The sequence below is a fragment of the Sceloporus occidentalis genome, unplaced genomic scaffold (assembly GCF_023333645.1).
Source record: "Sceloporus occidentalis isolate IW3139 unplaced genomic scaffold, rSceOcc1.0.p SCAF_216, whole genome shotgun sequence".
NCBI classification, from domain to species: Eukaryota; Metazoa; Chordata; class Lepidosauria; order Squamata; family Phrynosomatidae; genus Sceloporus; species Sceloporus occidentalis.
The window spans coordinates 158,009-185,891 of record NW_028317196.1 but is presented as its reverse complement, the minus strand read 5'-3'; the positions used below and the strand labels follow the sequence as shown (position 1 = coordinate 185,891).

The 27,883-nt window shown below is 40.2% G+C and overlaps 1 protein-coding gene across 1 annotated transcript; it reads left to right on the top strand.

Annotated features, from left to right (window-relative positions):
- The first annotated feature begins 14,026 nt into the window (after positions 1–14,026).
- LOC149277344 (histamine H1 receptor-like) lies at positions 14,027–21,236 on the top strand. Its single transcript, XM_089503023.1, has 2 exons — positions 14,027–15,384; positions 20,966–21,236. The coding sequence occupies exons 1-2, from the start codon at positions 14,027–14,029 to the stop codon at positions 21,234–21,236; spliced, it is 1,629 nt and encodes a 542-aa protein (XP_089359149.1).
- The last annotated feature ends 6,647 nt before the right edge of the window (positions 21,237–27,883 follow it).

Genomic DNA, 27,883 nt, shown 5'->3' with positions numbered 1-27,883 from the left:
TCCGTGCATGAGCACTGGGGTCTCATTAGACTATTTCCCCCATAACATCTGCCGACCAGGTGCTGACTGGTGGGGTGCCACGTCAGGAGGTTGAACACATCTCTTGCATAGTAACTATCGGGGAAATGGGCAAATGTATAAATGTTTAGGAGGAGATTCTGCTGAATCCCTCCATGCACTTGCCAAGGGGACACAACGAAAATCTAAAACAGCCACTCAGTTATCATATGCATTAAGGTGCACATGATAGCTGGAGTGTGACTTTACGTAAATATGGATTCGCGTGTTTTTGTTGTTAATGGGATATACAAGAGTCTTTCACAATAATTATGTCTATAGTAAGACACCTGTAAGTAGGATAAACGCGCTCAATACATGTTATTAAAAATATATACCCTAATACCTCCAGCTCCTTCATAATTTACTTCACTGCAGTAGGAACATATTTAAAGGTCTGGGGGCGCTCAGGGGCAGTTGATAATACCGGAGATGTGTAGCATCTCACTTTGCTCACCCCTTATGCTACGCATCTCAGGTATTAAGCAATAATGTTACTGCCCTGGCAGTGTTTTAGTGTGTAAATAAAAATAATGAATATAATTCTATGCTAAAGTCCATACGCTTCATTAGGCTTTCCGAAGGTTTACTGGCACTAGAATGCAATGAAAAGAAGGAATCTCCCATATAGAGCTGATTGATGCTACGGACACTTAATTAATCTAGATGTCGGTGCAACAAGTGAGAATGAAACTATTCACAGGAAGCCTGGACTCCTCGGTTATTTTATCCTAATAAGAGAAAACTGGAAGATGTTGTTTAATATGATATGGGCAGTAAATAAACAGAGGGGGGAATTGAAGAAGTCGGGGGCTTGTCTCGGAAGCAGTAGGACGTGTGTTTCACTGGGTGGCAGATCATCATCAGAGGGGCTGATTCTTCTGTCAGGGAAGGTTTCTCAGTCACCGTGAAGGCAGCGGGAGGGAGAGGACCGATAGTCTGCTCAATGTCAGTCACCCTGCAAAGACTTCACCAAGACTGACAAAGATCTCTCTGATCCCTGGGATTAACCTCTCCGTCCTGGTAGCAGATTGCAAGCTCCTGTGTGAATAGAAAACCCACTAAAGGACTTTTCATGGAGAGAGATACTGAATCCCTGCGAGGGGGAAAGTGTAACAGATCTCAGGCAACCTGAGCCACGATAACAAGGTAAGTGAATGAAACTTTTAATAGTAAGTCTCTTGATTCCATCAGCACAGGGATATAGGGTAATGCCACACTCCCCCAAACTGTATATCATAGCAAACCAGATGGGTCATTTAAAGATGGGAATTAAACATAAGCAAATGCAGCAGAATGCTGATGGATATTAAATTTGTGTACTTTATATGCAGAAGCCAAATAATAAAGGTGCTGAGAGGTTTTTTCTTTAAAATCTCAGTGAATGTTCAGTTTTAACCCCCAAAACGCACCCATGATTTCCAAAAATCAGTTTTTGCCAAAATCTCCATTCGCTGGATGTGGCTCCACAGAGACATAACCAAAGGACTCGATATCGTGGGGTGTTAAGAGGAGGAAATGTTCACTCTTTTCCTAATATGAGTAAAATATGAGACCCCCATGAACACATTCCCCCCATTTCACTGATTTCAAAGGACTGAATACGGAATAAAGCATTTACGTGCCAGGTGGGGAGCGTCACGCATTGAAACATCAAGATATTCCGGGTTATTCTAGGATGTGATGGGATACTGTGGGATTATCCTGAATACGTCTATTCCATTCAGACAGGGTTTATAACGTCACTTGTACATGAATAAAGCTAATAAATTCTGAAGGTAAAAACACATTTTCATAAAAATACCACATGCTATCTACTTTATTAATAACAATTCTTCACACAATACTCCCTCCCATATTCTTTGTAAAAATTGGCAAAAAAGACTTTGTAGCATCTTATCATTTTTGAATGTGAAGAAAACATGAAATGTTATAACAGGTAACTGATTTCAGCCGGGACAGAATTGGGAAACCCTGTGCACTGGTGCCACTTCAAAAATATTCTTCTGTAGGAGGCACAACCGGTTAGTTTAGTTTTTTTTGTCTAGCGAAGGTTGGGCTCTCAGTTACATAGCCATGGAAATGACCGGAGAGGTAACAGATCTACCATATTTTTCTTATGTGTTGCTCGATGTGTAGTCACCAAATAATGCATAGAACTGGTAATTCTTGCATTTCTGGTTTTTCCCATAGAGAAACGTGTTTTCTTTTAATGCATGTTTTATCCTTTACTCTATACTGTGTCTTTGTAAACAGAATTACAGCATTATTTCAGTCTGAAATCTTCCACTTATAAAAAAGATGTACTGTTATTGGTTTATGAAACTAAGAACTATAGCGCCTTTACTGTTTGAAGAAGCCACGACTGTTTTTCCAACTTTTAGAGAAAGCAGCTTGTACTTTAAAACTTACGAGCTGCTTTCCCGGTGATTGGAACTGCCTGCTTTAATACCACGATCCAAGTCATTCACTGTTCCTGCAGTAAACCAGGCCACTTTTACAAAGATTAGTAGAGAATAACTAGGTGACCTTTACTATTTTGGAGCCATAACTAAAGAGAAGCGTTATGTGACGTTGAACGGCTCAAGAACAGAGGCAGTCGGATCATTATATGGTGGATACACAGACAGCTGTGCTTAGATTGACATGTTTTATTTGGTTAATTCAAATGTTTGAAAGGCAAATACAATATTTAAACCCCGAAGGAAACTGGAGAAAGGATTTCTAGCCAATTGCATGTAGCTAGCAGAGGAGGAGGATAATCCACATCAACCGTGTTTGGTGATGGTGGAATCAGAGATATTCTGACAGCTGTTAGTAAGTAGGAGCTTTGTTTACACATGTTAACGGACTTCCATGAAATACCCTCTCCCAACACGCACTGCTCTGTAAGAGGTCCCAGAGACACGCTGCCATAAAGGAGGCTGCAGAAAAGTTTTACAGCAGCAGTAAACTGAGGGGTGAGGATATGTCAATTCCGAGTATTGATGGAGTTTATCCTACAAGTTCAATATATTTAAAACATAGGAAATACCCTTCTGTTTGCTACGCTCCATGAAATCTCCTTACCCATCTTTAACTAGCCTCCCAACCAGTCTATCCACTAATGAAACCATAAGCAGACTGTTGCTGGTGTCAGTATGTGACTGTTGCCTGTCATCCTTACATCAGAATCCAACAAACACCAATGGCTTCTCTAGAACGTCTTCCTTTTGTTTCAGGTGTTAATGGAATGTATTGGCAGACCAGTTAGTCAGGCCGAGATGGAAAGCATGTTTTCCTGTTCAAAGAACATGAGAGCAGATAGAAATCCTAGTCCAACATCTCCATGCCACGGGTATGGGGAAATCAGTATGTAGGTTCCCAACTGAGCATTCTTTTTAATTTCTCAATACATACAGTCTGTATTTAGTTTTACTTTCAATCTTGGATTTAAAACATATCTGAATTGGGGGTAAATCAGCTGAATCAAACTAAATTGAATTCAAATGCAAATTAAGAGAAAAACATGATAAAAAAAAAATATTCCCAGTGTCATTTTAGATCCCTGACAGCCAAATATCAAGAAACTAAAGGACATTTCTGAGAGACAGGAGGTATCATATGTGAACCCATGACACGTTTGCGTAGACCCGCCAGATGGGACACGTTTCATTGGACAAGAAAGAATTGTTTTTTTTGTGTGAAAAGCTGATAATGTTTTTCCTTGAATGGTTTATTTTTCAAGCGTGGGAATGAGCAGGCATTTGGGGTAATGCAAAGTTATAAGTGTAACGATCCGACGAGAGACGGGTCCCGTTTGCAGAATGGTGGGATATCAGAACGGGTAGAAGCAGGAGGAATAGTGGGACAACAGCAGGAAAGTTCCAATAGCATAAACAGGTCACAATCCAAGGTCGAGGCAGGCAGCAATAGCAATCCAAAATCAATCCAGGCGGCGATCAGAGAGTACTCAGGAAACCAGTAAATCAGAATATAACACACTGAGACAGTGATAACGCATGTACCACACAAGGGCTCAGATTAGAGTGAGCAGGGAGTTTAAATTTGGTGCCAAACAGCTGCAGCCAATAATCAGCCAATCAGATAAAAAGCGGGAGGACCCGCCCCCTAGCGTGACGTACGCAGTTGCTGGGTATGGGATTCCTGGCCGCCATGACAGCGTGCACGTGTGTGCACCTCCAGCACACTGAGGGCGGCAGCAGAACCTCTCCAGGACCCCCGCCGTAGACCCCCGGCAGGAGGGACAGACTCCAGGACGGGCGAAGCGGGCGATCCCCGGCGGCGAGCATCACTGGAAGACCCGACGGCGGGCACCATCGAGGACGCCCCCACCCGAGGGAGCGGGACGCGAGACGGCCGGACGGCAGCAGCGGAGCCCCCTGGACAGACCCGCCGGCGAAAGGTGACAATAAGAATATTATTTGTTTTCTAAAGCCTATCACATTCACACAGAGGTGAAACATTGTTACTGACCCCATGGACAGTCTGCTTGCTGGTACCTACACACGGAGACAAGGAATCCTTCGCACTGAATTCTATTCTGCATCGCTGTCTGTGACTTTTGGCTTTAAATGCCCTGAATGACTGGCAACCACTGTTAAAGGGCTACAATGGGTCGATTGACAAAACAATGATATAAACTGACTTATTTGCCAAGAAAGCTTCGACTATCTGAACAGACACTGGAGAAGTACACCTTTTGTTTTAAGGCATAGCTTTTATCTCATAAAAATTCATGAGATTAATGGAAATTTGCAGAGATATCACTGAGCCCGGGCAAGAGAAAATTAGATTTTATTTCAATTTCACCTTGGAGTGTTCCATAGAGCAGAGGAAGGGTATTTTTTTCCAACCTGAATGGGAACATAGCAGATGTTTTCAAGAAGATCTCAGATGTCACGGTTGATGGGGAAAGGCCCCATCGTCATTCATGTGAATTGAGTATCCTCCCATAAGCCTCAGACGGGCTTTGCTGGCAAACCTCTGCTTTAACAGAGCTGTAAATACATGAATTGGACTGGTATACATAAAAGAAGTGATTCCGATGTTTCCATACAAAGATGATATTCCAAGACAGAATTCCAAATATGTGTTTGTTGTTTTGGGAAACAAAGTGGAGCTCCTATATGATGTTGGGATTTTTGGGAAGGTACCTTGCACTACCTAACTTGGTTGTGTGACGTATTGTCTTTTCCTGAGTAAACGGGGCCAATCAAAATCATGCCTTGCTGTCCATATTGTCATATGTTCTCACCTCCTCTGGACTGAGTTCAGACATATCTGCTTTGCTTCTTGGCCCAGACTGGAACACTAGACTTGCACGTCCCCATGTTGACAGCTGACTGCTTTTCCGCACCAGTAAAATGCCATTTTGGAAGAATTACCGAAAGGAACCATAGACATTAAACTCAAATTCACAAATGCTATATAGAAACCAAGGAACTCATCCCATCTAAGACATTTTTATTGCATTAGCTTCTGTTTACTTCTGATAAAAGATCTGTTTATCGTGTATGTTTTCTGTAAAACCAGAATCAGTATATATTGTTTCAGGATATGTGATATGAGGGCAGTTGACTATTTTTATTTCTTGTAGATAATATAAATATATATATTATGAGGTTCGCCAGCAGTGGCATCTTTCTGAGCTGACTTGACTTTTTGGCTGATCCATTGCATTTTGTCTTTAATGAGGGAAAATTGGTCCTTAATTCCAAAATCCCCAAATACTTTTAGATTTTTTTGCATTCTGCTCAGGGATTGCATAATAAACTACAATATAGTAACAAAGAGAATGCCGGTGAGTCCATCTCTACGGATAAGTTGAAGATTTATCATTCCTCTACAAAGAGAAATGGCAATGAATGCATTAAAGAGGCAATAACCACCAAACCAGGGCTGTAGCACCCTGTGTTATGAGTCCTCTAACAATTAACTTGTAATTGTCATTCAGAAACCTAACAGATCCTGCTTTTACTGGATTCTGAATCATTTTATCAGCAGCCTTCCCAAAGATAGAGGCCATTGAATGCCTCCCTGGCTTTTTGCATGTCCCCCAAAATGAACAGGATGTTTCATGAACACTTCGATCTAGAACAAAAATACATTTTTGTTGCTGCTGGGATATGGGAGCTACGTGGCTGAATTTTACACCAAAATGAGCTGGCATTTTTAGATCTCCATTGGGAATCATATTCAGACTGAGTAATTAATCAGGGATGAAAGGTACAAATTGTATCATTTCTCCGGTAAAATCCTATGATGATTCATCCCAGATAACATTAGAATAATTCTAAATTTCAAACCTGATCATATCAGATTTAATATATGCCCAAAAATTTAATAAATGCATCTTACATTTCTCGCTCTGGGTCCAAATGCAATTTAAGGCCTGGTTTCAATCTGTATTTCAGATCCATCCAAATACCGAGAAAGAATCTCAAATAACAATTATAAAAAAGCGTCAAAAAGTTTGCAAAGCGACAAATGGCCGTGGCAGTCAGAGAGTACAGAAGCGCGGGTTTCTTTCTGCTAACAGCAATTTTGCTACCAGGAGCCCGATTTGCACACATGACAATTTGAGTTGCTATAGTGCTGACCGACACCGAATGTGTCTGTTTGACCTCCAGAAATAGGATTCTGCTACAGCAAGGCCTGGTTCTCTATCTCAAAGTCACAAGCAATCTTGCATCTCAAAATCCCTGTCAAAAAACCATCTAACTTTTCAATTTAAAGTTTTTGGAAAACGCAAGGGGTGCCGTTTTAGAGTCTACAATATTTCTCTGATGGATTTGGACAGTTTTTAACATTTTCCATATATTCATATTTTTAGGATGTCAGCTTAATCCTCAGAGCTCCTAATTTGATCGCAATAGCTACAGTAACCCTTCAAAAACTCACATATTCTAAGAATTTAATTAAGTTATCAGTTAAAAGGATACCCAGTCACGGCATTTTGACTATTGTTTTCCTAAAAATCTCTGATCACACTAAAAGAACAAAAGGGGCAACAGACAAAAGAGAAAATTAAATGGCCGCTTTGGTACAGAATCAGGTGAGTTAAAAGCTTGCTATAAGCAATTTCTGCAAGGCTTTCCTTACGTAAGATCCCACATTAGGTCTGGTTTGAAGGAAGATAGAGATTTTTGCCCACCTCCCTGTAGATAGTACGCTTCTTTAAGCAGTGTTCTCATCTCATTTTGTTTCTGTCGAAATTGTGATGACCTACTTGTTACATCATGTTTACCCGTTGTACATCCCTGCAGAGTATGAAGGCGTTATCCTAGTGAATAAATAATAAATGTAAAACAATACCTAACATAATCCTTCAACATAAGAACCCTGACTCCACTCCAGTGAATGATTTGGCCGGAGAGGGGTTATAAGTTGTAAGTCTTCTGCTCCGTATGTCCCACAGATGATCGGCATTCTCCGTTTATTATTTCTCCTGCGGCGCATGGAGATCAAACATACATGGTTCTGCATCGGTGATAAATAACCTGATTTCTTGGATGCACACGTATTGCCTACAAAGGTGTTTTACTTCAATTCTAACCAATCAGGAGTTTCTTTCCCGCTTGGTTTCAAATTAATTATCCCAAGTCATTAAAATACAACACAAAAAAGATTGGAGCTGTCTAAGTTTTCGGATTTCCTGCTGAGCAAATCTCAGATGTGCATTTCTCAAATGTCACAGGAATGTGGATAAGAAAACCTGAGACAACTAATTATATGGGTGGCAGAAATTAAATAAACTTTTATCTAAAGAAACAGCGACGGGGTGGCAATGGAGACAGCGTCAAATATGGTAAAAGCTGGTACCGGGAGGATACGTAAAATCACGGCGCTGGGCACCAGGTTACAACAAGACCGACATAATGACAGACATACAGCTTGTATGGATTGTCTCTATGCATTTTTTTTTAAATGGACTAAATGAACCATTTATCAAATATACAAACACTACCCCAAAGGAAGCATTTAAGATTATCACGTGTCAGATTAACTAAAATCCTACCTTAAATATTCTAATCAAAAATATTAAAGCACAATACCAAGAGCTGTCACCTGCCCAAGATATTCAGCAGTAAACACCACAGACCCTAGATTGCTCAAAATCATCTTAAAATAGTGGGAATCAAGATATTTATGTTTCTGGTGACAATGAGGAGACTTTCCATAGCAACTGCGGCCTCATGAAAAAGCTTATTAGCGAATTATCAGTCTCTTCAGCTGGGCACAAGAAACCAGCATTAACAAAGCGATGTTTTAGGAAACAGAGTTAGAAGCTGAATTGTGCCACGTTGTTATAAGACAAAATCAATCTGGGTTAATGGGTACCAGGCTATTTATGTTTGTAGAAGGCTACAAACATAAATAAATAATTCCATGAGAAATTTTTGTATCGTCTGTTGTGAATTTATTTCCCATAAAAAGGGATCCATAGATGGGGATATAGAACCGCTATACACCCCTGTTTACTCAAACAGAGGTCCCTAAAATCTTTGTTGGTGTGGAAGACACTAGGGCTACAGGCAGAAGAGATGCGCTGCTTGGTGCCTGATCCCCTTGGAAGTTAAAACCTATAGCAATTAGTCCTTGAATCTCCGCAAGCCCCCCATCTGCCTCAAACCCACAAGGACGTGTCCGGGGTCACCCTGAAAGCCCAGTCACCCTGCTGAAGATTAAAAAGAAAAGCAACAACAAAGAAGATTGTGAAGTCTCTTATTGAAAGACTAGATGCAGACAGAGAGCTGTCTGGCCGCACCGGGGACAGAGAATTAATCAGTGATCTTCAAAATAAAGTCCCTGAAACATCAACGGGTGAATCCAAGACCCCCTCCGGACCCTCCTCGCATGCTAGGGGATGGGGGTCTGCGAGAGCTTTTAGATGTCTGTCCCTCTGAGCATTTTTTATCTGTTTTATATCTGGTTCTTTCAGTTTAATCAGCTTAATGCTTTTGGTTTTATTCAGTAAGGTACACAATAAAAGGAGGCCTTTTATTATCATATGAATATTATTATTCTGCTACTTTTTTGCAGCTCCCAAGAGCCTTGCATTCATCCTATTGCCCCACAAAGTCATGAATGTTACACATTTTTCATTATGACCACGTAAAATTTAAAAACACCAGAGGATATTATTTAAAAAAAATAGCTATTGATACATAAATACTAATCGTCCACACTAAATAAAGTAACATAAAGCCTATTAATATGAAGCTGGCGCTGCTAATTACAGACACACAATTCTTTATAAAGTCGTTCATGTGTCGTTCTGACTTTTTCTGTAGACAGGACTGTATAACCAGACGGATGTCACAATATAACAACCATAACATTGCTTGATAAAGAATGAAATTAAATTTGCCGGTTATTTTCATCATTAGATGGGGTCAGGCTGGAAGCGATCCTCAGTCACTGTAACTATTCAGACAGCGTAGGCTTCATAAAGTCTACATGGTTATTTATAGAAGGGAAGCCTGAATAATGCCCAGGGGTAGCTCCGCATGTGCCAAAGAAAAAATTACAAGAAAATAAAACCAACAATCAGCACTGACATGAATAAAACGCATAACATGTTTCTTGTTTCTTTCCAACATCCCTGTAACGTTCATACGGCAGGTTATTAATCAAAATATCCTAACAAATTTTACTTTAAGGGGTGTAAGTTTACATCTTAGGGATTGCTTGAACCTGGAGCTGGGAGAATGGACTGGCCCTAAATATGAAGGGAAATGGTATCTGTATTAAATAGATTGACATTGACTTACAGGGGTTAAATTGTAATATTTTGTATTTTTACCCTCTTGTTTCCATTCCTATGTGATGTCTCATCACCTAGTCAATGTTTAAGTGTTTAAGTGGCCAGGGACGTCCCGGTAGACCCCCTGGTTCCCGTTACATAGATCAGCACCAGAGATTGTATGGAAGCTTCCTTAAAGCACTGAAATGCGTTGGGGACTCAAAGACTCGATGCTTGAACACCAAGCACCAGCCTTGTTTCTGAAACAGTTACATGGTTTTCATATCAATCCTCTGCAGTTCAAAGCCGAAAAGTCCAAGTTTATTGTTCTGTGTTAGACACATTGTATCTGCTGTAAGCGTCACATGGCTGGAAGGAGCAAATTAATTGAACAGCAGGCTGCTCTCCATCTGATGTGCGGTGCAATTAAAAGATCCGTCATTCTCACCCAGGGGCACATGCCATCTCTTGAGGTCCTGGTGTGTGCTTTGCAGGCTACCTTTTTGTGATGCATTAAAAATTATTCCACCAGAATGTAAGAATGCTTGCAAGGGTGGGGTTCACTGAGGATTGGTGGAAGGCCGTATCTACAGATAACTTCAGATAATTCCAAGAATGCTGCTTTGTCCTCGGAGATTCCATAGTGCCAGAAACATGACCATTTAGCTACATCATTAAATAAATATCTCAAATGGCAGCAGAATGTGCGGACCTTCAAACTAAGTGGTCTGTTATTCAGGGACCAGAATATATTTAACCAATTATTCAAGGAGTCAGGAAAAAAATGTAAAGGGATAATTAAAAAGCCAAATCAGGGAACTGAATGAAGACCAGAACGCTCTCTGGTGGAAAAGCACTTTCAGGGGTTATTTAATTTTCTCATGTATCAATACAGGGAAAAATCACTCCATGGAAACTGACGTGCAATACAGGTGCCTTCATAATGTGGGACTGGTTGATGGAAGGTGTACAACTCACTGGAATCACTGGATGTATTCAGTGACTGATGTTCCCTGTATCACATATCAGTAAATACAGTTTATTTTAGATCTCCTTCCTTTAATCTTTTCCATTTGAGACCGTTAATGGCAAATCCCACAGTCTTCTCCTGCACGTTACTAAGAAATTGTACAGGAATAAGACATATCTGGGCACTTTAGATCACAGACACATAATGTGCCCGAAGGTCCTGTCTGGAACAAAGCAACAAAGTTCTTCGGCTGAAATTGTTGCCCAAACAAAGAACTGGTGATTGCTCATCAATATTTTTGCTCTCAAACATACAATGTGCGACAGCTACTTTTATGAACCAATTTCACTTAACAGCAAGCAACCTTACATGGTGCCACTGTAAGGATTTACTGTTCTTGAATAGACTTGTTTTAGCCGCTGGAAGAGCGACTTGTCTAGGACTCGGCCAATTGCTCATCCGACTGGAAGGTGAGTTACAGTATCCAAAACTCATAAGACTGACTAACTCCAACATCTACAAGGTCAGTATCCCCAGCTCCCCTCTGTGTCAGGGCGTAACCCACCACCACAACATAGAGCAGTTATTTGGGGTTCTTTGTGGGCCTCAGATTTGAGGAAAGCTAGTTATTTTCTGATATAAATGCATATTTTTTTATGTTAATGTTACCCTGAGAGATTGTCTAGTATCTTCTAACACTGTCCATGAAGGGGGCAGGGAAATGTTATTATAATAATATATATTTATTACATCTTTTTGCAAATTTAAGCTAGAAGTTCATTAATCAGCATTAATAGCTAACAAGCAGTGCTCTAGCTACTGCAGAACTACTGCTCCCATGATGCTAAGCCCATCAATTACTGGCTAATCATCAAGGATCAAGGTCTGAGGAAAGCTGGTGCAAAGTCTGCTTTAGTATGGGGTGGGCCGGACACCCATTCAGTTGGATCAGCTAATAAAGGGTTTACATGGAGCTTGGTTTTTAGATCACTGATAAAGCTTCATGGAATCAGACAGACTTTATACTGAGGGAAGCAGACAGAACATACAAACTTATCAACCAGAAAGACCTTCACGAAAAAGCCTGCATTTGGTAGCACGTAGGGAAACATTAGTCATTGAGACCCGCGGTATTGTTTGTGACTTCATCCAAAGCGTATTAAGATCTGACGGATAGCTCCGATCAGCAGCCTGTCGAGCGCCACCAGTGAAATCCAGCTGTCTTCGAAAAGTGACAGGACTTATGACCCCACTTTATGTTTCATTTTCATTCTTCATTGGTAATTCAACATCAGAGCTGGCGTATGTAAAAAAAAGCGCAGCTTTCAGGATCTCCTCAGATGAGCACAGGTGGATTAATCAAGGTTGGTCCTTCTGACTGGCAGTAGATAAAAAGTCTCCTGTGATTATGTAGGGGCGCTTGGCAGCGCTAATTAACCTCCTGATATTCCAAAAGATGACTCACCAGATTATACGTACTATTGCCAGGGTGCAGTTGCAGCCTTGCGGTGACCCAGCAGAGTACACGGTGTAAACACGTATCACGCCTCTTTCAAGACCGACGCCATGCAGGCCTGGAACATGGAAGACTCAGCTGCACCCACATGGGGATTATGATTAGTTCCAACTCTAACATCTGAATGTTTCCTCATTTACTTAATTTTATTCCTTTTAAATGCCTACATTCATATGTTAAATTACATAAACAATCAACTATACGCTTTGCATAAGAGACACCAAGCTGAATTAATTACACATCATAGATTATTATGCAAACATGTACATCCCCTACATTAACGGATCCGTAGGTGGAATAAATTCTTAGTGTTTCGGGGCTTTTTTGTAGGATGTCTAAATGAGACTTTTCATTTTGGTTGAGAAAACAGTAGATGAGGAAATGAAGAATTCAAATTTGTGCTAAATTTAACAGCAGACGTTGGTGACGATTGATAACACTTTTAATTGCCAATTTTTAAACCAAATTGTGAAATCATTAAAAAAACAAACAGAATAATCAAACTGACACTAAAGTGTTACAAGAAAGAAAACTTAAAGAAAACCCTCCTGTGTGTCAGAAAAGAAAACCAAAACGCAAAGTAAAAGCACTAAATATACACCATAATTAATAGAGAAATGATGATAAAATAATAAAGTGTGAGTGTATTTATTCCAACTAAAATACTATAGTGTGGAAATCCACACAAAGTGATATTAAGCAGAACCAAATAATGTGGTACAATAAAAATGTTTTACCATACATGTGTATATCAAAAATATGCAATATTAGAGCAGAAATAAAAAGCGTTGAGTAAAATCTTTTATAAAAGAGGTAGCTGTACATTCACAAACAAGGTAGCACTTTTAAATGATTTCACACCTTTTATATTTTATTACAATTTATTTATTAATTATAGTGTATATTTTAGTTTTCTCCCTTTGCTTGTATTTAGTCTGAGATTATTAACAGGTTTATACAGAGTTTGTTTTAATAAATAGCAAAGGCCAACTGATAGATAGAAAAGCGCCACAGCAAAACACGAGGGAACATGCTTATTACAAGAATTATTATTTGTATGGCATTAAAGCAATTTTTCCCCATTTGTTGCAATTTAACACAAGCACCATTAAAAAGCATAAAATGTGCTTTGGGATAAATGCAATAATAGAAAGTTCTCAAGAAAACATCACAAGGATTCTTCCACCCTCACCAAGGACAGATGTAGAAATTACTGCTACCATCGCGTTTTTCTAAAATTACTATAATTGTAAAGAAAATGACTGCTTGGAATTAACATCCCAACCTTTCTTCTTGTCCAGTTTCTCAGTACTTAGCCTGTACCTGAGATAAATAATATCAATTTGTAAAGCGTATAAAGAGATCTTAATAATAGGCCAATTTGTTATCACATTTTCTCTTCTTTCAGTAAAATATTTACTATGTATTTTCTTGGAAGTTCTTCGGGTGATTGGGGGCACCTGCGCATAGTGTTTATAGGCATTTGCCTGTTTGAGGCAATGATTATGGGACCAATGCTTCATTAAATATGGTTGCAGTAAAAGGGTTATTTGTAACCCAAAGGCCTGATGTCGGGTCTGTGATTAATGTTTCTGTGCAGCAATGTTCACACCTGGGTCATGAGCATTTTTGTTTGTTTCCTACAGATCTGATGGCATTTTTCACCCGTGCTCACATGTGACAGTGAGTGTCACGTCACTCAACTATCGCCCTCTCCCTCCACGGATCTGGGGACATGATGTGGTTCACAAACCTCAGTGTAACAGGGAACGTGACGGACATGCACTCTGCGAGTCTGGGTCTGGTGCTGGGCAGCATCTCCGTATTTACCGTCATCCTGAATATTTTGGTTTTATATGCTGTGAAGACAGAGCGCACCTTACACACTGTTGGCAATCTATACATTGTCAGTTTGTCCATAGCGGATCTCATTGTAGGTGTGGCCGTCATGCCATTAAACATTATCTACCTTCTAAACGACAAGTGGATTTTAGGAAGGCCAACATGTCTTTTTTGGCTATCGATGGATTATGTTGCGAGCACGGCCTCCATTTTCAGCCTCTTTATTTTGTGTATTGATCGCTACCGTTCCATTCAGCAGCCTCTGCAGTATCTGAAATACAGGACAAAAACCAGGGCTTCTTTAATGATTTCTGGGGCTTGGCTACTTTCATGCACTTGGATCATCCCGATTCTTGGTTGGCACGTGTTTGCAAATGGTGGCATAAGATCAGTGCCGGAACATACTTGTGAAACAGAATTCCACAAAGTGACTTGGTTCAAAGTGCTCACCGCCATACTGAATTTTTACATCCCATCCTTGTTAATGTTGTGGTTTTATGTGAAGATCTACAAGGCAGTGAGAGAACACTACCAGCACAGGGTGCTCATCAATGGCTCCTTTCAGCTGTATTACGACAGTAAACTTATGAGGAACCTCAATGTGTTGAATAAACCAAATCCTTGCATCAGACAGCAATGTTCAGATGGAACACTCATGGTTCCCAAGCCTCACTTTCAAAGTCATTATACAGTTTCCAAAGTTTTCACTCAAGAGGATAACTCTCCAAGACACTTCCAGCTGGAGGACTTTGAAACCCAGCCAGAGTTTAACATGTGTGAAAGTAATGTCGTGAAGTTGCACTGCTTTCCGCTGGCAATCCTACAGACTCACCCAGAGGAGTGCCATAATTATGTAACTGTCACCAGAGGGAAGTTAAATAAACATCACTGCTGTGAAAACCAGGAGGTAACTGATATATCAGAGGAGCATACTTTTGCTGAGGCTGGTTCATGTATTATGGAGACGAATCAAGTAGGGGAATCCAATGTGGAGACAGTGGAGGCTACAGATGCTCGCATGCCGGGGAATTTAAATTACCTGAAGCACACGTGGCAGAGGATCCGGTCTCACTCCAAGCAGCACATCCAGGGACTTCACATGAACCGAGAGAGGAAAGCAGCCAAGCAGTTGGGGTTTATCATGGCAGCTTTCATGCTCTGCTGGATCCCTTACTTTGTCCTCTTTATGGTTATTGCATTTTGTCATCACTGCTGTAATCACAATTTCCACATGTTTACCATATGGCTGGGGTATGTAAACTCAACCTTGAACCCCCTGATTTACCCTCTGTGTAATGAGAACTTTAAAAAGACATTTAAAAAGATATTTCACATTGACCTGTACTGCAGCCAGTGTAAGAAAGATAAGTGTGGATCCTGCACCTTGAAATGACCCACGAATGGGCTCCAGACACCAAAAAAGACAAAACAATATTCATCTGAAATCAGTAGGATCTGAAGTTCACCCATGCATCGTGATATTTTGATCTTTGCAGATATATGACACTCAATGGCACAAACACCCTGTGTTGTAAGAGGCGTTTTGCGCTTTTTTGCAGTACTATGACTAGAGAGAGGACACTCGTGACACTCCTGACCCTCTCAGTCTATTAACAAGAGAGAATTTTAAAGTATCCACTTCAGCAACGAAATGCCCTCGGATCGGGATAGTGTCTCTGTGAGTTGTAGGGTTTGTATTATATGCATATGCAGTATTATTTGTATAGAAAAAACATGGGATTTCCTTTGGGGAATAATAAAAATGTAGCATCAGATTAACCTTTGCACTGTAACATTCTCTAAGTTTTAATCTTCTATGAAGCATTAAACCGAGGAAATGAGTCCTCGTTAGACATTGCCCGAACTACCCAGAATCGACAGGGTTGGAATTGTTTTTTACCAAAAAATTGTGATTATAATACTTTATTCTTATCCCGGTTTTACTACTCTATATGGGATGAAAATATGTTTTGTTTGCTCTTCAGTTTGTAAATATTTACTACAACTATTTTTTGTGGTAATGCAGCAAGAAACAAAAGGTGTTTCCATGCCAAACAAACTCGTACAACGTCCTAAATTTCTAAATCTTGTCAAGTAAAGGAAAGACAGAGATTAGGGCGATGACTGTCTCCACGCCTGTGGTTATTCAAGTAAACAGTTTGGTTTGCTTTGCCCTAAACTGAGTATCATGTCCACACCATCTAACACAAAGGGCTAAAGTCATAACAAGTGATGCACCTTTGAACTGTGTTTTAAAAACTCATTAAAAAATGATTTAGTTATTAAAATAACAACAGAAGAACACATCATGGACTAAATTAAAAGGAATGAACATCTTTTTATATGGAAAGAACTTCAAAGAGGGGACCAGCATCTGTCACCACATTATAGTTTATAATTTATAATTCTTAAGACGCAGTATATCTGCCGCCACAGAATTACTGAATCTGTTTGGCTGGAAACCTATTTTTTTAATTATTTGCTAATCATTTATTTATTTTGTAATTTTTTTTAAGGTTTTTTTGTAATTTATGTTAAAGTTGACATTTGAATTTCGTTTATAATAAAGCTTTTTAATAAATAAAAATTCTTAAAAACTAAAAATAACTTAATGTAGGAAAATTTGATGCCTACAGGATATCACATAAGCAAGTTATTAGCGATAGGATGTCAGTCAAAATGAGCTGGCTGCTGGATAGTGACCTGATGGTTATAATTTGTTTATTTTACAGCTGCAAAAACTGAAGGCTTCTTTGCTCCTTATTATAAAAGATGAGGGGACGGTGAGATCGTACTTTGTAATTTGTGAAAAATCAAGGAATCTGTCACCCTGCACCTACAGCAGAATCTGGCAACTCTCTCTTCTGGGTGGCGGTCTGTTGCATATTGGTATATTCTGAGACAATTTTATTTTTTTTATTGTGCTTTCAAAATGATGTCAAAGCTCAACAAAATATTTGCACTAACAAAGGTTTAAAAAGACTTACTTTTGTCATCTAGATATGAAACATTTCTATTCTGGTTTATATTCTTCTTAATGGTTTATTTAACTTGCTGGACACAGGATTTATTTGGGCAGCAAATTGCTCAATGCTTGTGGTGAAGCCCACTATATTCGGTTCTCGTAACAGACCCTCGTTTGTAATACATTGAGTGCCAAAATGAAAAGTAAAGGTCGCTAAACATTGTGTTAAAACACAGATCCCAGTCTTGTACCTTGTCGTGTAAATAAATTATTTGTGGTACTCGTGGTTATTATGGTGACACATTGTTCTTTCTGTATGAAATAACATCAGTAATGGGTGCCATTTGTATGGTTTCAATTAAAACATGTCATTAATAAATTATTTTAATAAATAACTGTTCCAGAATGTACTGTAGTTGTAAGTTCTATTCTGTGGGTAATGAATGGACAGCCACGTGAGCAAAGAAGTAAAGGGAACGGCTACAGCATTATTATAGGAGGAACATTACTCCCAAAAGGCTTGACGCTTTCCCCTGAAATCTAGTTTCTAGGTAGCCAGAGTCTGTTTACGTGTTTTGGGATACTGAATTGGAATATTTCAGCCAGTCCAATTAATGTAATGAGGACATTTAATAATTGTAATGTGACGTTCTAGGTGGGCAAATAAGGGGCCAAATTGAATTAACCTTTTTTAAAGGTCCTGATGTGTAAACCAACGGAGGTTCTAGACCCTGCCCCTGTCAACAAAATACGGTAACCCTACTAAGCAACAAAATTGAGCGATAAAAGACTATTAATATTTCAGTTTCATTTCTTTCATAGCAAAGCATATGTAAAATATAACCATTGTACCCAAGACATGACAATCTTGAAGTGTGGCACATATAAAATCAAATGGATTCATGGAAAGAAAACATTTTTGGATACTAAAAAAACAACCTTCAAAACAGCCCTCCCCCAGCAGAAAACCATCACGCTGAAAGGGGGGTGTATGTCCTAAAAATCCTGCTACTGGGGCTCAGGGCCAAACTGGGAGGATAACCAGGAAATTCAGACAGAGTATTTTGTGACTCATATCTGGACTTCAATAGTCTATGATGGAAGAGTCTTTGGGAAGAGCTATTACACATTGTCAGTTGGGTACAGCGAGGTGAGGACAGGACTAAAACAATTTAAATAAAAGCTGTTCAATGAAAAGTCACCAATGAAAACATTAATTTGAAACATAGTGCTCTGTGTAGAACTTTCCTGTTATTCCGAGCATCGGATTGTGGGTTAGACGCTTAAATTAAACATGGCAGTAAATCCATTTTTTTTTTTGGTATGTGTAACCACAAGGAAAAAACACCTATTGTAGTCACCTAAAGAGTTGAAAATTGACCATGAAAGCAAAGCCATGTACTAAAAGCTACTGTCGCATTTTGAGAAACCCAACTCATGTGTCGGTAAGTCGTTTTATCCAATTATCGGTGTTATTGAGCTTTCTCTGGATAATACTCGAGTCTCCCAGATGGATAAACTGTGAGTTTTATAATTAATGGTCTTTAGGTTCAGTCGGTGGTTTCAGATTTTGTGTAACATGGAGGGCACTTGGGTTTTGTCTAACAGCGAGTGTCTACGCTTCATTACGGAAGATAGTGATTCCTGTCCACTCAGCTCTATTTATCAGCCAGAGCCTCAGGGGTCCACAGCCCCCCAGTGAACATCCGAGGAACAGACGTGAATTCAATCACAAAGTTTTAAAGAAATGTAAAACGTCAGCACGGCTGTTTGCTGGGACATTTCCTGCAGTTTTTCAATTGCTCCCACACGGCTAAATCATTAATAGACAAGGCAGGAGGCTGGTATCCAATCTCCCCGAAACCTTCAGTCATGAAAGAGGCCTCACCCTAAGGTACTATTGTATTAAGGTCTGCTATTGTCGGAATGGATAATATTGATCTTTATGATGTGGATAAGGTTTCATAATCTAACATACTGACACCACACAGTACATCAGGTGGGTTAATGCGGTTTTGCTATTGAGCTTTAAGGGATCTCTGAGAATACAATCCAAAGTGTGACAATGAAAGAGAAATTACATCCGTGTATTAATCAACCTCCTAAGAGAGGGTAGAAAATAATACTATTACTAATACTTCATACACTTGATTCATCTTCAAAGGTCATTGGTAGCGCAGTAATCGGATCTGGATAGGAAACAATGCATGGCTTTTTGGGGTGAAGATGTAAAACAAAGGCTGATTATTTTAAAGAGTCTGGAAACCGTAGAAGAAGAACCGACCCATTTATTAGTTAAACCACCATAAAGTGAGCCTTCTGCATCAAAGACCACCAGCTCTTTTTAATGCACAGTGTCGCCTGGTCACAGACTCGATGGGTAAAACACTAATCTCTGTAGAGAAAACCTTGTGCTTCCTTCAGGAGTTATCATTGAGCTCAGCTTGATGTGACTTGCAGACCGATCCGCTGGCTCTAATTCCCGCTCCGAAAGAGTTGGGGCAGAGTTTGCGTTGATCTCATGAAAGATTGTGATCTTGTGACTACTAACTTGGAAGTCAAAATTTCTTTAGCAGCTCAGTAGTTATCTGAGCGGATACCATTTATAGGAGTTGTTCCACATGTTTAATACGGTAATTTCTCTCTCCAACATGTAAAGAAAATAAACTTTAGCAGAGCTGTCACCTTATTCTATTTCTGAAAGTTTAATCACATGAAAACAAAATAGAAACTTTTATGAAGGCTTTTTTAGTTTCTATGGTAACGTCTGCTTTTGTCTAGCGTTTCCATTAAAGATTATGAACGAGACCAAATTTTCGATGTTTCTAATACATCTTAATACCAGGTTTTCAGATTTTATGCTGTTTTCCTTTAAGAGCCAATCAGAGCAAGACATGTGTCCTCTATTTCATCTTTGTGTTAAATATTGTGCACCAAGCTGTGGAATCTCTGACTGCTACAGAGGATTTAGAGAAAATTTATCATAATCCAATAAGAAGGAAAACCACCTTCTTGCATGATCTGTCGAGCGGAAATGCAATTTCCCAATTTCTCTTGATACATTGTCCACGGGGTATTCCTGATCAGCCGATAGCCCTGAAAAGCTTTATATTCTCTGATTCTTGATGTCACCCACACACTTTCCGAGCAGAATTTCCATTAATACACCAGAAGAGTGAAGAGAGTCCAGTGCCCAGTACGATGACCAAACTGCCGTGGATATTATGGCTTTAATCTGACTGAACACCGTGCGCGTATCTCAAAACGTTCAGAATAATGGCAAATACACAGAGAAAAGCCAAAACCAGCCTATGCAAACCATGACACACTGCGAAATATCTAAACACCACAAGCCGTCCCTTTCTATTTTCTTTTGTACATACAAATATTTAACCTGGATTTACTGTGAGATCATTTACAGCAGTTATGAAAAGGTGATTGGTTTTCACTCCTTTGATTCAAGAAGATTTCATATATCCTGTTTCCATACATCCATACACTACAAAAATGGGAGAACTACTATATAGTGTGTCTGCTGGGAAGCCCAATATTCCTCACCTCCAACGCATTTCAGAATTATTACGCCAGCATCACTTACATCACCCGCAGGATGCTGGCGCTTTTGATTATTGTTGGCACTCTCTGGGGTCGTGCAGCGGGACGGAGGGTTGTCAGCTGGTGAGAGACATTTTATTTTACTAGTCCTGCAAAACGTCAACTGAAATAGTACGTAGTAGTGCCTGTCATCGTTGGTGTTAGATGATGTGGATGTGGTTAGTTTATTTTGCATGCTCCATGTTATTCCCTGGGGATAACGAGCATTTCCAGCTGACATGCAGCCTGTAATAAAGCTTCAACTCTGGACAGGTGGCAGCTGGGACCGGACTCCGGACAGGTGGCAGCTGGGACCGGACTCCAGACAGGTGGCAGCTGGGACCGGACTCCAGACAGGTGGCAGCTGGGACCGGACTCCAGACAGGTGGCAGCTGGGACCGGACTCCAGACAGGTGGCAGCTGGGACCGGACTCCAGACAGGTGGCAGCTGGGACCGGACTCCAGACAGGTGGCAGCTGGGACCGGACTCCGGACAGGTGGCAGCTTGGAATGGACTCCGGTCAGAGAGTATCGGTTGGTCTGATAAACATCAAATGCCAAGGGGTAAATGAGACGTTTCGAAGGATAACACCCTGACCACGAGTGGGCAGCACCTACCACGTTCTTACACAGATTCGGAGAACCAACCATAATGCATTAAAAAGTGCGTCATCCGCCTCTCTGCCGGTATGCAGTGAGATTATATTACACAGCAATTCCATGGACAATAAACACTGGGCTGATACATGAAGAACTATAGAATGTTGACAGGATTTTATATGGAGGGGGAGAAAGAATTCTCTCCAAGAGAGAAAATATTCTGAGGATCTGGTTTTATTCATTAAATAGTGATTTGCAAGAGATTAAGTCTTAACTCCTACAACAAACCGGGGTGGGCTACTTATAATGTACAGTCAGCCCTTAACCAGAAGTAAAAAAAAATATCAACCTAATCTCACTCAAATGTTCCCAGTTATCCGGACCCTGGAGCAGATGTCGCAGTTAACATTTCCCAGAGATGTCTCCGTCGCAATCAGGAAAACCCTCCTGGTTTAATTACACTAGAAAAACACTACATTCCCCTTCCTGGTGTTTAGGAAATTTACAGCGCAGTTTACTGAAAGAGAGCGCTAACTTTATAACGTTACGTTCAGAATTGTAAAAATATTCCTCTTAAAATCCATAAACGTCAAGCACTTGAGCTGGTGAGTCAGTGTCATTTATTGAGACACAGCGTGGGAGTGCGAGGGCAGTCTGTGTCCAAAGCCGGGTCAAAAAAGGAGACGCATGTTCACACTTTATAAAGGAGAAAAAATACAGTCTGCCCTTAACCCTTTCTTATAATGCAGCTTATTGAGAACGTTCACAAGTACAGATTCATAAGAATGACTGAACAAGGCACAGTGTGCTGGGCATGGCCATTCCTTAGTAGCACTAATTACCCCTAACACTTATCCATGTGGGGTGTACAACTGTAAAAGGGAGCCAAAAAAGAATCCAGTAACCACTATTAAACGCCCCCAGGTGGACACGTATGACTGCGAGTGAACATGTATGTTGATTCCACAGCCAAAAGCCTCCAGCTCACAGTAGCCAATGAAGGCATTTGCGTCCAGGCTTTCTGGTAAGCGCAGCACTGCAAACATAGCCCTATCTCATCCTGCTCATCCCAAACTAATTACATTAAACAGATTTATTGTTACAACCACAATACACTGTTAATGTGCCCCTCCCCTGAAACACACACTATATATATATATATATATATATATATATATATATATATATATATATATATATATATATATATATATATATATATATTGGATAAACCTGTGTTGTGTTTGCAATTGTTTGATATCCATGGGAGCGGAGTATTTTTTAACCCCTTCGCGACCTTTGCCGGTTCAGGACCGTCATGACATGAAGGTCACTAAATGACCTTTGACGGTCCTGAACCGTCAAAAAGTAAAATAAGCTTCAACGATCAACGATCACTTTCTTCGCTTAAACGGCGTTACTGTAATGCCTCGATGTCGAGGCATTCAGCAAGGCCGAGATCGGCATCGGGGGCGGCGGCGGACGCCCGTTTTAAAAGCGTTTAGGAGGCGATCAACGATCGCCTCCTAAACTTAAATGGTGTCGCTGGAATGCCTCGATCAGGAGGCATCCAGCGACACCAAACACTTACCTCTGGGTGGGCTGTGACCGCTCCGGAGAGCGGTCACAGCCGCCGCTGCCGGTGATCTTCGCCATCAAGCAAGATGGCGGCGGCCCGGGAAATAAAACAATAAAGACGAAAAAGTTCGCTAGAGGGTCTCCAGACCCTCTAGAGAACTGGCTCCACTTGCTGGTTGAATACAGGTACTGCATTCAACCATGCAAGTCAATGGAGCCCAGCTTTCTAATCACTATGTGTAAATAAAAAATGGAAAAAAAAATGTGCTAACATTTAAAAATTATTATGCAGTGATGTCACTAGATGAACCATCCAGTACCAGAAAAATGTGTAAAAAAAAATATTAAAAAAGTATTAAAAAAATAAAATAAAATTAAAAAATAAAGTTTATTATTTTGAGCAAGTGCTAAAATTTCTCAAAAATCTCAACAAAGAGTTAAAAAAAAAGCACTTCAAATACCCAAGGGGTGTCTAATATATAAAAAAAATGGCTGATGGGGTAAATTGGAGTGGCCTAGCTCAAAGATAGGGCATAGGTACAGACTGACCAAAATGGAGAAAAAAAGCGCACTTCCCAAATGTGGCATTTTAAATCTGAAACAACCCGACAAACCCATGCATGTCGGGTATCACTGCACTCAGGAGATGTTCCTGAACACACATTGGGGTGTTGTTTGACAGTGGCATATACCAGGACCTGTATATCTATAACTAAAGTACAATTTGTGTGAAAAAAAAATAAAAAAAATTACTATTACAAAGTTTGACAAAGTGTAGTTGTATAATTGGTGCATGGAAAGGGTTAAAATAACAGCATTTGGAATACCCTGGGGTGTCTAGTTTTCAAAAATATATGGTTTGAATGGGTTAAATTGAGTTAACCGGCTTCAAAGATGTTCCAAAGAGGAGATGGAGGCAGAATGACCAGATTTGTTAAAAAAGATTTGGAAATCATAAAACGCTGCTTGTACTTATTGCCCTATAACTTACAAAAAACAGCAAAAAAACATAAAAACATTGGGTATTTCTAAACTCAGGACAAGTAGTAGAATCTATTTAGCTAGTTTTTTTACTTGCTTTTTTAGGTGAGTAAAAGATTTTTCAAATAAAAGTCATAAAATGTGTTTTTTTTTCAATTTTTCACCATGTTTTTTTAATTTTTTTATAGTAAATAAGATGATACGATCAAAATAATGGTATCTGAAGAAAGCCCATCTTGTCCTGAAAAAAACAATATATAACTTATGTGGGTACACTAAATGGGTGAGGAGAAAATTACAGCTGAACACAAGCACCACAAAAGTGTCAAAACAGCCTCGGTCCCACAGGGTACAAAACGAAGAATGAGCCCGGTCCTTAAGGGGTTAAAGAAAAAGATATACAATAAGAATAAAAAACAATAAAGATAATCTTTCAGTTTTCTTTGCTCCTATTTACCACGGGTTCCAATATTAGTGGAGGGCACTATGTATATATATATATCTATGTATGTATATATATATATATATATATATATATATATATATATATATATATAGAAGATTTAACAGAATATAATTTGAGAACAGACCTTCACACTCCCCATTCTCTAAATAGGTGCAATTCCTGGAAATTGCTGCTGTCAGGCTTTCTCCATTCTGCCCGTTTATACATAATGAGCTATGAAAGCGCGTAGAAAAATATATGATATTGTCTACAGCTTTGTCTTTTGTAGCAGTGTTATTTTAATTGCTGTAACTGTCATCCGTAGCATTTTGTATAATAAAGGATGCCATTTAACACAATTACTTTTCTTTCTTTTAAAGTCAGAGGGGGCGTGAAATAAAAGGCTAAAATCCACACGTTTCTTTTTCTGTGTAAAATCAGTGAAAATTTTAGACTGTCTGAACTGTCCCGGGAAATGGCACAACGGACAGAAAGCCACAAGGAAATTCTCTTTATTACCCTGAAATTATGCATGTTTCATTCTAAAAAGAAAAAATTGCAGAACTGGTTATATATACATCATATATCCGTGCATCAGCAATTAGTGTCCTGTGTTTGAGCAAAATGTTAAACTCTATGCACTCCTTCTTTCCTGTGCAGGAAGCCGAGATAAAGCCCAAAATGAGCTCAAGGGGGTGCATGTGTTTTGGGGTTTGGCCCCTGTGTATGTGCCCAGTGGCTGCGCATGCGCATCTCTGGGGCCACAGATTGCTCGGTGAATCCGACTCATAATAACAGCCGCTCTAAATATTCTCCCATTTTTTAAATTAACTTCGTTAAATTTCTCAAAATCAGACCAGTCTTGCCATTAACCCAATCCTTAACCCTTTCAAATCAGCAGGCTAAGTAAAGCGGAACCAGAAATTGTATAGTATTTATGTTTTCCGAAAGAATATTTTGAGTACAGGTAAGCGTGTTGTTTGTACGACGTATATAATGCTTTGAAAATGTTTGGGTAATTTATGTAATGCTTTTAAAGTGTACTCTGCACTAGTTTTTCTACGAACTTCGATGTCAATGCAGATAATGTTTCTATAAATCACCGGTAACTTGCACTAAACACCGATATATGATCACAGCGCAATCAGGTTTGTACATGTGTACGGCACGTTACACGACGTGCTTCATTTTCTAGGTCACTCAAAGAACTATAAGTTTTCCGACTTAATCCATTTACATTGCTGCACAATGACATTACGGGTAATCTCTCCGCAGGAAGCCATTTTTCGTAAATACCATAATATTCCTTCCATGTCTTAGAGGCACTTACCGTAATGAAACGCACAGTCCCACGCCGGGTTGGAGCTGCTCGTCCGATCTTTTAAGTAGGCGAATCACATCAAACAAGTAAACATTTTACATTTTAGTTCTAGTCTACTTTTAAGATCCTGCAGAATACGGAGACTTAAAACATCTTAAAACCTACCTTTGGATGAGCAGAAGTAATTAGAGTAGTGTGCAAATTAATTGGGACCCTCACACAAACATGTAACTCATTTTTCTTTTTTTTTTAAAAATGTCTTCCTTTAGGGTAAATCACATGTTTTACACGGCTTGACATTGCGTTCACAAGATGTTGACAGATACATGGTTACTTCCTTATCATGGAATCAATGACTGCAGATGGGGATTAAATGAGGCGAGATCTAAGCCCCCTGAGACACGTTTACCTTTTTGTCTTGGATGGAGTTCTTAATGTTTGGTGACGCATCTCGCTATTCCATCTGTTATCGCAAAACAATTCTGCATCTCAGAATCTGTACATATATGAACGGCTTGGGATTGTGGGATTTGTCTACCACGCTGGGCCAAACATAGTTGCTGCAAGGAGAAGCACGAAAGAGAGGAGAGAAGGAGGAGGAGGAGAGGTGAAGGATGAAAAGAGGAAAAGGAGAAGCAAAACTGAAAGAGGAGGAGAGGAGAAGGAGACAAGCAGAAAAGGGAAGAGACGGGATAACAATGTTGCCTCTTGGCATGTTATATCATTATGTCTTTACAGGGTTAAGACCCCAGTTTCAGTGGAAGTACAAAATGGGCTAAAAGGCAGTGCAGCCCCAGCGATTGGTAAGCAATATAGCCATGAAAAATTCGATCCGAGTCCCCGAACTTGGGGTACTTTGACATAGAGGCAGGATAAGCAACATACAGCCATATAGTGTGACGGAATCCCCAATATTTATGCCTCAGACAGGTGCTTTTAAATAGTATTTGCTGGGTGTGCGCTGATCTCTCGCTTTGACATACAAAATCCCCACATTTTTTGTGATTTCACATTTTACAGTTTGTTGAAGATGCCCAGATCTTAGAGGAATCAAAAACATACAAATCAACATTTTCTATCCCAATTAATTTGCACACCATGTTACTCTAAGGGTCTTCTTCCTCTATTGTTGCTGCCGGTTCGGTGCCATTAATATTATATATTTTGACTTTGAATTTTAATTTCCCAAGTGCATCATTTTACATTTATCAAAAGGAAACTGCAGCTTCTGTGTGCTTGCTCGCTCTTCTACTTTACAAAAATCATGCACAATTTGCTTGTTCCCAAACCCGGACGGCATACCCTGTTGCAGACCTTTGTATCATCAGCAAAAAGACTTTACCACCAAGACATTTTGCAATATGACTATTCAACAGGGGCGAGCTGGCTCTTTGTCCTTTGCAAAGAATTTTGGATGGACCCATGGAGACAGGAATGCAGCGGGGTCACATAACGGTTACTGTGACCCTGGGTAAAAGCGAGGCTGCTTGTAAACTATTGCCATAAAGCAAGCTGGCAGCAAGGTAAGGGGGTGAGAGAGGGAGTCAGTATTCATTTACGTCAGAGTAAGAGTGTACATATATGTGTGAGCATGAGCGTGTGTGATCATGAGTGTGTGTGTAAGCGTGAGTGTGTGTGTAATCATGAGTGTGTGCAGGGCCGGCCCAAGGCCCCCCCCCCCCCCCCCCTTATCTACCCTTCCTCTCCCTCCGTCCCTGCTGCATCCCCCCCCCCTTCGGTCTCGGTGCCGGCTTGTAATGCTGAGCGCCGGCACTCAGCATTACAAGCCGGCACCGAGACCGAACAGGAAGACTCGCCGCAGAGGAGAGAGAGAGGGGCGCCGAGCAGTACTGACAGCTTGGTAAGCGAAAACCACTTGCGCCCCTTTCTCTCTCTTTCGCTTTAAAAAAAAAAAAAAAAGGGCTTGGGGCGGCAAAGTGCCGCCTGGAGCGGTTGGCCCACTCGGCTCCATTGTCGGGCCGGCCCTGAGTGTGTGTGTGTGTAATGAGCGTGTGTGTGTGTGTGTGATCATGAGTGTGTGTGTAAGCGTGAGTGTGTGTGTGTGTGTAATCATGAGTGTGTCTGTAAGCGTGAGTGTAATCATGAGTGTGTGTGTGTGTGTGTGTAATGAGTGTGTGTGTAAATGGGTTACTGGAGGTGGGTTGCAAGGGGACGATGGGGCCACTTGGCTTTACCTGGGCCAGAAGGTGCCAGCCCTCCCCTGCTATTAAAAGTATGTAACGTCTTGGCCCGGTATTGTATCTGT

Excerpts from the sequence above, each read along its gene's own strand:
- LOC149277344 (XM_089503023.1), top strand. The coding sequence starts at position 14,027 with ATGATGTGGTTCACAAACCTCAGTGTAACAGGGAACGTGACGGACATG. Across the intron at positions 15,385-20,965 it reads ATGTTTACCATATGGCTGGG|GTGGCAGCTGGGACCGGACT; the intron begins GTATGTAAACTC and ends AACTCTGGACAG.